The following is a 15,844-nucleotide window of genomic DNA, read 5'->3' as shown; positions in this document are numbered from 1 at the left end:
CGCGGGCCGCCGGGGGTGCTGGGCCGGCGGTGCTGGGCGGGCCAGGGGCCCGGGGGTGCTGGGCGGGCCAGGGGTGCTCGGCCAGGGACCCGGGTGCTCGGCCGGGGCCCAGGGGCTGGCAGTGCTGGGCGGGCCGGGGGTGGTGGACCGGGGCCGGCACCCCAGGGCCCGAGCCGACCCAGGCTGGAGCCGCCGGGGGGCCAGCCTGTGCCGCGCCTCCTCCCCCCCACACCCCCTTTACCTGCTTCAGGCTTCCCGCGAATCAAATGTTCGCGGGAAGCAGGGGAGGGGGCAGAGACTTTGGGGAAGGGGCGGGGTTGGGGCGGGGTTGGGGGCGGGGCCGGGGCCCCGTGGAGTGTCCTCCTTTTGGAGGCACAAAATATGGTAACCCTACTTACACACTTCTGAACATCTCACCCTTTCCTTCTAGGGAAATACAGACATATTTAGGCCTGTATAAATAGATCCATTGAACTTGATTCAGAGTTGGAATTGGGCTAGCTGGCTTTGCTAGCTGGGCCCAGTGGACTAGCACCATTAGAGGAAGGAAAGGGACTAGATACAGTCAATCAGGAGTAGTTGTCCCCACACTTACCACCAAAGGCAGGATGATTTCAAGCAGGGCCCTATGGATTTTTTCCAACATGGAACTCCCGTTATGTAATCACTCTTTCATTTCCCTACACCACCCCACCCAATCCCATATAGTCTGATGCTATCTAGGATCAGACAGGGGTGGAGATAGGGATGATTAGCCTTCCCCAGTGCATTTTCAGGGATCAGAGTCTAGGCCAGCTGCTTGGTTTCATGATGTTACTGTTAATTATTGTGGCAACGTTGTTATATGGATTTAATTTGCTGTTTGAGAATTTGTCAGAACTTCAAAGGGAGAAACCCCTTGCAGATGGAAATGGGTTTTCCCTTTCCCATAATGTGAACATGTGAGCTAAGTCATGACTTATATGCAAGAACTGGGAAAGAGAAGTTGGGTATGGAATGGACCTTAAAATAAAGAGAGTTTTGTAACATCACACCCCACCCTGCTTTGGGAAAGTTTATCTTATTAGTTAGGAGCAGGCTTCAACCCTGTGGGGCCATCAGTATTTTAATTTTGATTTATTTGTAACTTGTTGGACTAGGAGATGCCTGAAACTTTTGGTTTTTATATTGGCTAAATAAAACTTGAAGCAAGAGGTATTTACACTCAGACACTCTTCTGTGAATTTTATTGCTGTTACCAACAATATAGTAAGCTAAAATACAAGGCAACTAACACTAAAGTGGTGCATGTTTTTTATTATTATTATTAATTATTATTATTTATTATTATATTTTTCACTCAGTGAATAATGGACATTTATTGGTATTTGAGTCTTATAGCAGACGTGACCCTGTAGTATAGCCTTTTATCAGTGAGGCCCTAAATACAGAGATAATTCAATTCTGACCTTATTTTTGTGCCAATACTTAAAATTGCTTGGGTGTGTCGGCTCTTGGTTACTAGATTCAGTCAGGACCAGGTAAAGGACATAACTTTGTAAGTCAAGGGTCTTTAGTTGTGGAACTGTCTCGATCTTCCATATCTTTTGGGACATGATAATAATAAGGCACATTTATTTCAGCAGATTTCTCCCTGAGTTTTGTTTCTGGACCCCTTCCTTTTTTTATTTTTTTTTTCCAATATCTCTCTCTCTCTTTCTTCCCCTTTGTTTATTTATACATAATAAAAATAATATAGCACTCAAAAATTCAAATACTGAAGGCATCTACAAGCAAATCTGTAAAGTCCCAGCCAAACATTTCTAGCACCATCAGAAAAATATTTTGTCATAGTTTCATAAGGCATTGAAATAAAAAAAAAAACACTAAAATCAGAAATTAAGATCAGCTATCCAACGGACCACCAAACAGAACTTCCTGCACAGGAGCACTACCACTCTAAATGAGTGAAAAATGTCCTGTTAACACAAGCCATAGTGGAAAAAAAGAATGCCTGTTTCTGAGAGAAACTTTAGTTCTAATTGGTGAGTTGATTTTAACGTGTTGTATTGTTTTCCTTCAACAGTTCATGAAAGTCTGAAATAAAATTGTATTTTTCCACTGTTGCTAGAAATCTGCCTAGGACATTTTTTAAATTTTGCCTGGTAATGCTTTTGGTGTTCAAAGTTTTGATTGCTATTTTTATAAGAATTTAGGAAGGGCTTGGAACACACTGACTAAGTACATTGTTAGTTTTTCACTGTTTTTCTGTGTCTTCATTTGCTTACAGACCTTTCAGCAGTCTTCTCTACAACAGAAAACTAAAAAGAAAAACAAAGGTAAGCATTAAATGAGTACTTTTTGAAGTGATGATAGAAAATAGAAATGTGAATATTACTGTTTAAAATATTGTAGTATTTTACAGGTTGCAATTTGTTAGCCTGAACCAAATTTATAGTCCTCAGTTATCCATATGACGAAACTATCCAACCAGGATTAACAGCTCTTCTCTGATTCAGCACATCTTAACTATATTCAACATTCTCTTTTACAGAGGTCTGAGCATGTTACTGAATTGTACTATGCAGGGTTTTGTGGGTCTTTCGAATATTAGTAAAGATGTACTTTTCAAAATATTGTCCAATATAACCCAATTTTAATCTTTTTAAAATATATATTTTAAGCAGCCCTACCTGTATGTACATTCATATGTAGCTATTTGTGTGTTTACATATGTTGCCATGAAATGAACAATCAAGATGTACATAAACATATGTACCCACATAAGACTGTATTTGTATATCTTGTCCTCCTTTCCTATAGAACCCATCTTGTTGCCTTCATTTATTGCATTTTGTCTTGTGTTTAGATTACAAGATCTGTAAGATAAGAGAATATATCTACTTTTTTTCTTTTGCCATGCACACATTTTGTTGCTTGATTAAAAAGAAATAACAATAATGACAATTAAATTATTATTGAAATGTTTTTGTTAAGTTTGTAAAGATGGATTTTTAGAGAAATTTAGCATGTTGTGTTTGGTTGATTAAATGCATAATGTGAAGCCTTTCACATATACTCATTTCAATTTAACTATTGGCATTTTTAGCTCCTATTCCTGGTAAGAGCAAAAGGCGGATTTCCTGTAAAGATCTGGGCCGTGGGGACTGCGAGGGCTGGCTTTGGAAAAAGAAAGATGCCAAGAGTTATTTCTCCCAGAAATGGAAGAAATATTGGTTTGTTCTGAAGGATACTTCTCTATACTGGTATATCAATGAGGAGGTAAGAAATAGGCACATTCGTTGCTCATCCCGTCTAATGCTAATAAGTTTTATATTGTGTTGTTGTCATAATTAGATGGAAGGTCAAATCCCATCCTGAAAACAGGTGAGTGATTTTATTCACCCAAATAATCTTACTGAAATCAGTAAGACTACTTGTATGACTAAAGTCACTCATATGCATCAGAGTTTGCAGGATTTGCCCTTTAAAATTTTTCTTTGTAGCATAAGGAAGAATGTAACTACTCATCTCTGTATTCTGGTACCCTTAATAGTGTGTAATAAAGTCGTTGTTCTCTCATGACAACAAAACACAAATTTAGAAGAGCGAATCTAGAGTCATTTGTCCCTGTCATAACTGAAACAACATTACAGCCATAATTTATGTTGCATTTGGGGGTACCTTATTTAATTGTAATAAGGAATCTGTGGTATTACTAAAATCCACTGTAGTTATGCAAAACGGTCTCAAATTGTGTTCTCTTTTGATACATTGTATCTAATTTGGATTATCGTTTTGAGTGCTTAATTATATACTGATAACATTGGAAGAGCATTATTGAGCTGCCTAAGACCCTGATCCTACAAGGGTCCCTCATTTATCTAATTTATTTGCTTCTTTGGAAGAATAATTGTTTTTTAAATCCTTTTTTGGTGGAAAGGACTCTTTGCCAGTTGGGTGAAAGATCAGAATTTCTTTTGGAAAATCCAACTTTTTTCTTAATGGAACTCTTTTTAGGAAACTGAGATAATCTTAAACTCTGATAGACTCTCATGTAGTAAAATATATTTACACTATGTCTCTGAATTAGGGCTGTTAAACGATTACAAACAATAATAGAATACTATTTATATAAATATTTTTGGATGTTTTCTACATTTTCAAATATATTGATTTCAATTACAACACAGAATACAAAGTGTACAGTGCTCATTTTATATTTTTATTATAATATTTGCACTGTAAAAATAAAAAATAGTATTTTTCAGTTCACTTAATAAAAGTTCTGTAGTGCAATCTCTTTATCATGAAAGTTGAACTTACAAATGTAGAATTATGTACAAAAAATAACTGCATTCAAAAATAAAACAATGTAAAACTTTAGAGCCTACAAGTCCACTCGGTTCTACTTCTTTTTCAGCCAGTCACTCAGACAAACAAGTTTGTTTACATTTTCAGGAGATAATGCTACCCGCTTCTTGTTTACAATGTCACCTGTAAGTGAGAACAGGCGTTCACATGGCACTGTTGTAGCTGGTGTTGCAAGATACTTAGATGCACTAAAGATTCATATGTCCCTTCATGCTTCAACCACCACTCCAGAGGACATGCGTCCATGCTGATGATGGTTTCTGCTCGATAACGATCCAAAGCAGAGTAGACCCAACACATGTTCATTTTCATCATCTGAGTCAGATGCCACCAGCAGAAGATTGATTTTCTTTTTTTGGTGTTTCGGGTTCTGTGGTTTTCGAATCATTGTGTTGCTCTTTTAAGACTTCTGAAAGCATGTCCCGATGAGATTTTGGATGGCACTTCAGATTCTTAAATCTTGGGTCGAGTGCTGTAGCTATCTTTAGAAATCTCACATTGGTACCTTCTTTGCATTTTGTCAAATCTGCCATGAAAGTATTCTTAAAACATACATGCTGGGTCATCATCCGAGACTGCTATAACATGAAATATATGGCAGAATGCGGGTAAGACACAGAGCAGGAGACATACAGTTCTCCCCCAAGGAGTTCAGTCCCAAATTTAATTAACCCATTATTTTTTTAACGAGCTTCATCAGCATGGAAGCATGTCCTTTAGAATGGTGGCCAAAACAGGAAGGGGCGTACAAAAGTTTAGCAGATTTGGCATGTAAATACCTTGCAACATGGGCTACAAAAATCCCATGCGAACGTCTGTTCTCACTTTCAGGTGACGTTGTAAATAAGAAGCGGGCTGTATTATCTTCCATAAATGTAAACAAGCTTGTTTCTCGTAGCGATTGGCTGAATAAGAAGTAGGACTGAATGGACTTGTAGACTCTAAAGTTCTACTTTGTTTTGTTTTTGAGTGTAACAAATAAAATCTACATTTGTAAATTGCACTTTCACAATAAAGAGATTGCACTACAGTACTTGTATGAGGTGAATTGAAAAATACTATTTCTTTTGTTTATCATTTTTTTAAAGTGCAAGTATTTGTAATAAAATAATCTAAAGTGAGAACTGTACACTTTGTATTCTGTGTTGTAATTTAAATATATTTGAAAATGTAGGAAAAACATCCAAAATATTTAATACATTTCAATTGGTATTCTATTGTTTAATAGATTAAAACTGCGGTTAATCGTGATTCATATTTTAAATCGCGATTCATTTTTTTGAGTTAATCACGAGTTAACTGCAATTAATCGACAGCCCTAGTCTGAATGGTTCCAATTCCTCATCAACATGTGAATTCTGAACACTTGGGGGCAGACTTTCTTGTTTATTACTTGTCTGTCTGATGCTTTGCCCTGGGAGGCATTTTGGACAGCTAGATTATTCTTGTTATTTAAGACCATTGTGGTTCCAAGGTGTGGTATCTTACTATAAAAAATAAAGAACAAGAATAAGCAACATGTTCTTTCTTTTGATGTGTAAATATGCTCCGGTGGCTAAGATAACTTTACTTTTTCCTCTAAGAAAAGAATGTGCTTAAAGATATCCAGCATTGCAGGATCTGTCCTTTCCATACTTTCCTTCCAAATTACTTCAGTTCTCTTTTTCTCTGTACATCTTTAAAAAATAAAATAAAAATAAATAAAAATCCATACAGGACATTTAGAATATTAAAAATAATTTTCCTGGAGTATCTTTAAATCTTACATTGAAAATTAATTATTTTAAGGGATCATCATCAGAGGGTGTACTAGATTGTATGCTCCTTATAATGGTGACCCGATAACTTCTATTTGTCTGTAAGACTTTATGTTTAGTCATAATGCTATGTTATAAAGTTATAAATGTTAATAATAATAATAATACCAACCAAGTTTATTATTCTACTGTCTTCGAGCAATGGAGAAATAAAGGCACCTCAAAGTAATACAGATTCTATGAACCTATGTGAAGTCCCTTTGAGTCCCTTTCTAGTTGGTTTTCTTGCACCAGGATGGAAAGGAGGCAGTTTACTGGATTTAAATGAATACATCCTGTATTCCTGGGAATAGCTGTTCCTGTTGTCTTGAGAGAGAGAAATGACAGTGTCAAATGATTAAACAAAGGCTTGATGCATGCTTATGCACTGGTGAATAATGCACTTTTAGAAAAAGGAGAAAAATGTGCGATGTATGTGCTTCTGAAGACATTGCTACAAAAGCATTTTACATAAAGATTGTGTTCCATGATGCCAGAAATCCTGATGTATTTTTCCCCCTTTGGGAGCGGTTGTGAATATCTAATATAGTTTAATGGGAGCAATGACAGAGAAAAGCTACGAAGCTGGAGCAATACAGTGAAAAATGTTTAAAAGAGGTAGATAGTGTTCTCTGCGAAGTAGAGCAGTACGAAAATCTAGAAAATAAATTGACAAGCATTCCAAGCATTAAACATGAAAAACAAGTTGCTATGACAATGTGACTATAAATGGGAAACCTAAGCATGCACACAAACAAATGGAAAGTCCTTTAGGTAGGCTAGAAGAACACACATTTGAGTTAGGTGATGAAAATCAAGAGTAGAGATGGAATGGAGACTAAAACTGTCAAAGACAAAAATAGTTGTCATGGGTGTCGGAGAATGTAAGAGTTCTTTGCATGAACAATAAGAGCAGAGGTTACCAAAAACAGTAGTGAAAGGTTAATTGCCTGGTGCATGGATTCAAATAACGGTATATCTCTCGGCCTTCCAAGGACTAAATATGTGACAAAGAACCAAAGTGATTAATAGATACATTTTTTAAAAAAATAGAGAGGGAAGAGCATGAAATTATGTGGATTCATTCCTTTAACATATATCTGTTTTCTCTAGTCTCAATTCCAAAATTCTATATTAGGCCTGGTCTATACTACCCGCCTGAATCGGCGGGTAGAAATCGACCTCTCGGGGATCGATTTATCGCGTCCCGTTGGGACGCGACAATCGATCCCCGAATCGGCGCTCTAACTCCACCAGCGGAGGTGGTAGTAAGCGCCGCCGACAAAAAGCGGCAGAAGTCGATTTTGCCGCCGTCCTCACAACGGGGTAAGTCGGCTGTAATACGTCGAATTCAGCTACGCTATTCACGTAGCTGAATTTGCGTATCTTAAATCGACTCCCCGCTGTAGTGTAGATGTACCCTGAGTGATGTTAATAATTCACAGTTATAAACAGCAGTATTACGCTGTGTATGGGGCTGATGTATTGGTGTCCTAAAACAAATGCTGTGCTTTTAAATTGTGAAAAGTTGAGGACATGTCAAAGTCCAGTAAAGCTATTCACAATTACCAAGCCTTTAGAGGAGGAGGGCAAGAGTCCAAGATTCCCCCTCTGTAAGTGTAACTGATAAGATATAATAATAACTGGAGAGAGATCATTCATCTTAGCTGCAACATCATGTAAAGATGGCAAACAGTACACATTTATATTGTAAAATTGGGTTGATTTACAGTACTGTGGGGTTGTTCTGTTCTCATAATAAAATACAGGTTGAACCTCTCTAGTCCGGCACCCTCGGGACCTGACCAGTGCCGAACCAGTGAATTTGCCGAACCACGGGAGGTCAATGCAGAGTGCCAGTGGGTCTCCATACACATGGAAAGTAGGGGTGCAGGGGGTGCTGCAGCACTCCATACACATGGAAAGTAGGGGTGCAGGGGGTGCTGCAGCACCCCCTGGCTTTGCGCCCAACGTGGCCTCCCACCTGGCACCCTGCTGCCACCCGGAGTCCCGGTCGCCAGCCCCAGGTCCTCCCCCTCCCTCCTGGAGCTTGAATGCCGTGAATCAGCTGGTTGCGGAGCTCCGGAAGCGCTGGGAGGGAGGAGGAGGAGTTGGTAAGCACAGGGCAGCTGGCGCACGAGAGTTGTGGGGGGAGGGATCAGAGGGGGGAGTTTTGTACCTGTGAATGCTCCGTACCCACTAGTTTTTCCCCGTAAGTGCTCCAGCCCCAGAACACCCATGGAGTCGGCGCCTATGCCAGACCACGGATGTTGCCAGACTAGGGAGTGCCAGGTTACAGAGGATCAACCTGTAGTTTGCATTTCATCCTTTGAATTACTCTATCCTCAACAAACAAATTACTTTTTTCGCTGATCGTGTTTAAGCACCATGATTAAATGCTGCTTCAGCAGTGAAATGGTTTCTAAGGCAGTTGGGCCTTGTCCATCTTGCCAGCCAAACTGCTAAAATCATATTTACAAAACCACATTCTAGACTGAGGTCCATGACCTCCCACTCTGGCAATACTCCCATTGATTTGCCATAAGTACAGTAATATGCCCTACATAGGGAGCTGGTAAGTAAAACTCTCTCTTTGTTTACGTTTAAGTTTTAATGGACTTTCATCTTAAGCCTCACTAACTTAAGTAACATATAGAACTGTCTCCATAGGATGAAAAAGCAGAGGGATTCATCAGTCTACCTGAATTTAAAATTGATAGAGCCAGCGAATGCCGCAAGAAATAGTAAGTGTGTTTAAAATCGTACAGTGCAATAACAAAAGAAAAGGAGGAACAAGCAATCTCTTGCTTTCAAGGATTGAAAGTTTTCTTGTTCATGATAGTCAAATTAGAATGGAAATCATTGTAACATGGTTTGATTGCATAACACAAATCATAGTAAACAGTCAATATTCCTGTGCGGAGTGGGGAGGCGAGGGGATGTGCATGTGCTTTCAGGGTCCCACCCAAGGACACAATGAGTCTGTTGCAAAAGCCACACAATTCTCAACCATCAGCAAAATTAACTGAAACTAATAGGAATACTTAGCTCCTTCCCACCCTGTTCCCCAGCTGCACCTTCATTGTCCCTCCTTTTTGTTTTGTGGAGGAACAGACTTAATGGGTTAACAAGCACAAATAAACCTTTTTTAAAAGCAAGCGCTGAGAGATGGAGGAGGTGAAATATTACAAAGACAACACAAGAAAAAGAAGAGGAGATGGGTAAAAGGAGGCCTGTTATTTTTCTAAATCAGTTTTTTACATCCACTAAATCCCTTTGCCGCTGTGGGATTCTATGTTTGAAATAAAAAGTTTTGCTAAAAAAAAAATGTTTAGCTGTACAGTAGCTGTACATGGCTTTATTTTAAGAGTTTTTTGCTTTTCCAGAGTTAATTTTTATCTGTCATCTTGTATCTTGTTTTAAAATAAATAGCAATGAGTTTGAAAAAAGCTAACTCAGGATTTATTATGGCTCTCAACTAAGTGTTTTGAATACAAAGTAAGTGAAAAGGCCTTTAGGAGACTCGTTGCCAAATCTAGACACAAACCCTATTTTATTCGAAACTAACCAGAAGAGTTTTCGAAGTTCAGATTTCAACCATCTGCTGACATTGTGGGCTTCTTCTTGAGCAGGGATAAAACAATATAGCTCCACTGAAGTTAATGGAGCTACACTAATTTACCGTAGCTTGGGATGTGGCACATAACTCTAAAATTACTTTTGTCCTGAGTTAGTTGTATATCTTTGGCATACATAAGTATCTATCTTGCTGTGCGCGTGCCTGCGTTCACACATTTTCATTCTTACCACTGAAATCTCTGTGCATTGCTCCGTCACAGGCAAGTGCGTGGTTTGGTTCTTTTGTATAAAGCTCACCTGGCACCGGTGTAATTCTTTCAGCAGACCTCAATATTTTAGCATTCGTTTCATTTTCAGTGCTTTTGAAACAATGAAAACTATACCAGATAAGCTGTTTCGAGATTAAAGCTTGTCTTGATGACTTACATGGCCTTTTAAAAAGGATACTAATATTAGTTTACATTGCTCTTTAAAGTAAAGTGTTCTGTGTAATAGTCTTTAAAAAGGGTAAAACATTTTTAAAGCTTTCATCTGTGGTTTTGGGGGTTTCAGTTTTCAGTCATTGCTCTGTGTTTTTCACGGATTAAATGCAATGTGGCTCTGCTTCATTTATTTTCTTGTTAGTGAAGCAGCGTCATTGATGATGTCAGTTCATCTCTGAAAACTGCACTTCATTTAAATTATTGTCTCACTCTGAGTCCTGTCGACTGGGTAGCAGAACACACAAATATGATTAATAAAAGCATCCAGTTGAGTGGTAGATAAAGAAAACAGATATTTAGTATCCAGATGACAGATGTTGTAATAATTTTAAGATATGTCAAGACGTGAGTCTCAACAACTTGATTATATCTTTTTAAACAGAGCAGATGCTGCTCAACATCTGTTCTCACTTGTGTAACGTTATTCTGTGCACTGATGTGTAGAGGAATCCTTTTGGTCTAACATTAACAGATTTCCTTCCCTGACAATGTCTTTCTTTCTTCTAATACTCCAGCGCACAGTCAGAGAAAAGACCAGTTGTCTGTCTAATTGATCTCCCTTGAAAACAAGGACAATGCACTTAAATATATCATACTGTTTATCTTGTTTCCTTTGACTTTGCTCTGTGTTTTGATGCTATTTTAAAGCGATCTTTGGGAGGCCATTAGTTTTTAAAAACTATATATTGTACACTATTAATAATTAACTTTCATAGAATAGTTTTCATATCTAGATCTCCAAGTGCTTCACTATAGCTTTCTGTATTTGTAGAAAACTCTCTGCACACTTTTTGTTTTAACAAATTGTTTGCAGTAAATAGATGAAATACTATTGAGCTCTCAGTGACAACTCATGTGGATTACTTTGGTGGCTGGGAAAGATGACATGCCATTACCCATCATGCTAGATGACCTCATAAACACCCCGTTGGATTACAACAGCTTGTCAAAAATCAATCAGCACATCACATTTTTCTGTTTGAATCCCAGTCATTAGTGCTGAAGGTAATGCCAAGGGCACTGTGATGTGAAAAGTCAGAGGAACGAGAGCTTTTCTGTTACATCAAATAAACTGTTCAGTCATTTTTCTGTTCAGAAACTCTTTTGACACCTCCACCCACCATAAAAACAATTGCCTGTTGTATAAACTATTTAAACTGCTTCAGCTTATCCAAATGTAACATCTATCATGTTAATAGCTGTTGAACTGTCTTTGTGCATGTTTGAATGCAGATGTTATTTAAAGATAGATGGTCAATAAAGCCTTTTAATCAGTGACAGCTGGATCGATCCCAAAAGTTATAAGGCTGAATTAAAAAAACACACACATGCTTAACCAACTTGCAAGAAAATTAAACACAGACTTTGTCATTTCATTAAGATATTTGGATTTCTAATTACCTTTAATTTTGAAAAAGATGTTTTGTGTAATTATTATTTTTGCCCATTATGTTTTGACTTTTTTCTTCCCAACAGTGCATTCAAAGCCTGCCATCCTAAGATCAAAAGCTTTTACTTTGCTGCTGAACATCTAGATGACATGAACAGGTAATCAAACCTAATAAAGTATAAAACCGTATAGAGAACCATCTCTGAATACAATGCTTTCCTCTGAAGCCAATGATAACACGTCATATATTTGTCTTCATTAAAGGTTATGTTTTAGAGTTTTAGATGAATGACTGCAAAATAGGATCTTAATTTTTTGAGAAAAACATGTTTTTAATCCCCATCTTCACCTATGGTCATGAACTTTGGGTAATGACCGAAAGGACAAGATCATGGGTACAAGCGGTGGAAATGAGGTTTCTCTGCAGGATGGCTGGGCTTAGTCTCTGAGGAAGTGTGAGGAGCACAGCTATTCGGGAGAGCCTCAGAGTAGAGCAGCTACTCCCCCAGATCAAGAGGAGCCAGTTGAGGTGGCTCGGGCACCTGATAAGGATGCTCCCTGGGAGGCTTCCATTGGAACTATATTGGGCATGTCTGATAGGGCAGAGGCCCCCAGGCGTACCCAGGACACGCTGGGGAATCCCCCAGGAGAAGCTGGAATCTGTTGCAGAGGAAAAGGGGATCTGGTCCTCCCTACTCTCCACGCTGCTGCTGTGACCAGGAAAAGTGGCATTAAGGAAAAAGAAGAAGATATTTTTAATATTCATTTTATGCAAAAATGACTTTAGATTTTGTTGAAACACGTCACACACACACACACACACGCGCACACACACACACACGCGCACACACACACACCCTCACCTTTGTGGAGGTAGCAAGGAAGTAAAACCAGGTGTTAGAGGTCAATGTTTCTTTAAGCTATGAGGATAGTGGTTGTGCTCTCATCACTGTGGCTGAAGAAACATGAACTCTGCAGGGTGGATTCTTCAGGAAATAAAGCATGTAATGATATTCCTGAGAGTGTTGCTTTTGGGCCCAATCCATCAAGGATGCTAAAGTATCCTCAACTGGGAGTGTAACTGGCAAAATTCATCCCTGTGCAGAGGGCCAATACAAGGCTTATTCAACTTAAACCCAGTTTTGAGGGACTGTGTGCGCACCTCTACATGGTGTGAATTTCACATAGAAGGCACTTAGGGTGAAATTCTGGCTCTGTTGAAATCAGTGGCGAAACTCCCATTGACTTTGGTAAGCCCAGGATTTCACCCTTAGCACCTTGTAGAGTAGACCTAACTGTCTGCTCCTTAGTCCACTTTTGAGATCTTACTAAAAATGCTTTAATTTTCAACAAAACTTTAGCAAGATCACTTTTAACTCATCTAGGCAAATTTTATACAAACTCTGGTGACCCCTGTCTGTTCAGGTGTTTGCTATGGCATTTTTTATTTTTCCCAGCATAAAATGGAGTACATTTATTCTGAAAAAATGTATACTTGTCGTTTTCGTTATATGGTAAAAGAACCTAATTAAAGTTTCCCATCTTAAACTGATTGTCCTGTTTCCATGGGCTGATGCTTGCAGGCTCCATTGATAAGTGAGATGGTGAATATGCTTTTAAAACAAAGAAAAAAGACAACCTTACACAGTCCATATAACTTATTAATAAAATACCTTAGCAGTGATAAGAATGGTAATACCTATAATATATTTACCATCTTTAACTGCTTTTAGGTAACAGTCGGTTTCTGGAAACTTTCATTTCGTACTGAGATCAGTTGACCAGAAAATAGATTACAATTTTACATTAATGTTTACTTTTACTTTAAAATGGATATAGGATAAAATTTTCAAAAGCACCTAGGTCTCATTTTCAAAATTTGTTTGTAAGACTTTGCTTTTGCTCTTCATTGTGTTACATAATTCCATTAGGCTAGCCACTAATAATGTTCTTTACTATGCACTGAACAAAATACCCTCAAGACTAATGAAATCCTGACCACACTGAAAATACTATGAGTATTAAACAGAAGTAAAATCTGTGTCAGTAGATCAACACTTGGTATGAAGATATTCTAGGTTTGGGTGGTAAAAATACATAACTATGCAATAAAGAGAAAGTACACACCAGTGTGACCTTTGAAAAATGGTTAAATGGGTCTGTGACTAATCACAGTTAATTTAATTTTTTTAACTCTACATCATGACTTACATTTTGCCATTTTGGAATGAGTTCTTAGCAGGTCACAAATTAAATAAACCAACAAACAAATACACACACTGGACCAAAATCTGATCTCAGTTACACAAATGTAAATCTGAAGTAGTGGCCCTACTCCACCAAATATAACCAAGATCAGAATCTGGCCCTGTGATGTTAAAATTTCTCTTTCTTTAAAGTATCAAAAAATAATTACCCCTAGTCCCAAGCTCTGGTTCATTTCCAAAAACACTGACTTCATACAATTAACATTTTTTTAAAAAAGGTGATTATTAAAGAATAAATCTTTTAAGTTCAGAGATAGCATAAGAAAGTATTTAAAAGTATTTGTTACATCCTTCTCTAGCCTTACAAATATTCATTCAAACTTTAAGAAATAGACAGTTGTGAGCAGGGTCCCAGTGCGAACCAGCTATGGTCACTCAATTAGAGTGAACTGCAGAGACAATCCTCATAAAGCTGGTGGATATTCCGATACTTAGATTCATCAAGCCAGCATAAGACAGCTTCTTTATTACCTTACTGGTTACTCAGAAGTCCAAATAACACAGTTCCCTTAAAGTGATCCAGCCTCAGGCCTCCATCCAGGTACCCACGTCAAATATAATGAAAATTTCTGTAAATCTTATTTCATCATATACAAGAAAAGGTTCTACCAATCCCAAAGGATCAGACATATTACCTCCCAGGTTAATGAATGTTTCAGATCTTACCCAAATACACGGCACAGCCAATTCTTATTAACTAAACTAACATTTATTAAAAAACAAAAGAGAGAGAGTATGGTTAATAGATCAATATACATACAGATATGAGTTCAATTCATTGAGGTTCAGATTCATAGCATAGATGGTGAGCTTTGCAGTTGCAAACAGTTCTTTCACAAATAGTTCATAGGTTATAGTTTAATGTCCAAATATCCTATTCAGGGTGTTCCAGCATAACTGGGACCTCAGTCTTGTGACCCAAACTTCCCCTGATGAAGCCTAAGCAGATCTGAGATGACACAATTAGGACCCAAGGATCTTTTATACAATTTCATGTCTTTTGACAAGTTGTTGTTCCTCAGGGAACAAAAGGTAATTAGGATGACTTTGAAGGAGGTCCATCACCGGTACTTAGCTATACGAATTAACATAAGGCCATTTGCTTCTTCTCCATCATTCACCATACATTTCAAAGAGAGATGAATACCGAGATATCCTGGGTTTACAATTCATTTAAATGCTAGAATGTTCTTTTAATCTCTGAATGATCAGAATGCAGCATAGACAGGGACTGTTGATTACATCGTTGACCCTACTCATACATATATAAATACACAAAAACACAAACATTATCTCCCCACATGTCTTTTGAGGGTTAGTCTGTCTGCAGGATGTTTAACCCTTTCTCGCCATGCATCACAACAGTATTAAAATATTCTGAACCATTTTGATTACACAAAATGGTTCCGTCATTTTCTGATAGGTTTTTATCATCAGGTTTTTGACAACCACTTTCATTGTGCAGTCCTTTCAGCACTGTTTGTACCGTGTTACTGGAGGTAGAAGAGAAGGGCAGGAATCTACTAAAAGCATAGCCTTATTGAAAGGAAAATGTGTTTTCCGGTAGTTAAATTCCTTCAATAATTATTTATAAAAAAGAATTATTTGCTATTTAATTGTATTTATGTATACAGGATATAGGAATTATATATGTATGTGCATACACACATATATATGACATGTGTGGATTTTAGACTATATAGTCTTGTTACTGCTCAGATGATCATGTTGATTTTATGAGGCCTAAATTTCCATGTAATGCTGGCAACTTCTGTGTTTTGGGATCATTGTTCTGCTATTTGGTATAGTGAACATGTATTTCCTAACCTGATCGCTTACTTAAAGAGACACTGTCTTTCCAAGGTTGGCAAGCTCGGAATTTACCCTTCCCTTTCTAAAACACATCTGCTTTTGAAAATGATCTGTCCCATCAACATTAAAATCCCATGTTCTGGGCTGGGAGACATAGAGACAATA

At 38.0% G+C, this 15,844-nt stretch overlaps 1 protein-coding gene across 4 annotated transcripts in view; it reads left to right on the top strand.

The window, feature by feature from the left end:
- The window catches only part of CNKSR2 (connector enhancer of kinase suppressor of Ras 2), a 363,733-nt gene that overhangs the window by 267,563 nt on the left and 80,326 nt on the right, over positions 1-15,844 (top strand). For all 4 annotated transcript variants that reach the window (XM_034755470.1, XM_034755460.1, XM_034755453.1 and 1 more), the window contains 4 exons: positions 2,270-2,318; positions 3,089-3,261; positions 8,820-8,893; positions 11,687-11,758. In XM_034755470.1, the coding sequence (XP_034611361.1) occupies positions 2,270-2,318; positions 3,089-3,261; positions 8,820-8,893; positions 11,687-11,758 (368 nt within the window). The remainder of the gene's footprint in view (positions 1-2,269; positions 2,319-3,088; positions 3,262-8,819; positions 8,894-11,686; positions 11,759-15,844) is intronic.

Source organism: Trachemys scripta, chromosome 1 (assembly GCF_013100865.1).
Source record: "Trachemys scripta elegans isolate TJP31775 chromosome 1, CAS_Tse_1.0, whole genome shotgun sequence".
Lineage (NCBI taxonomy): Eukaryota > Metazoa > Chordata > Testudines > Emydidae > Trachemys > Trachemys scripta.
This window is presented reverse-complemented; position numbering and strand designations above follow the sequence as displayed.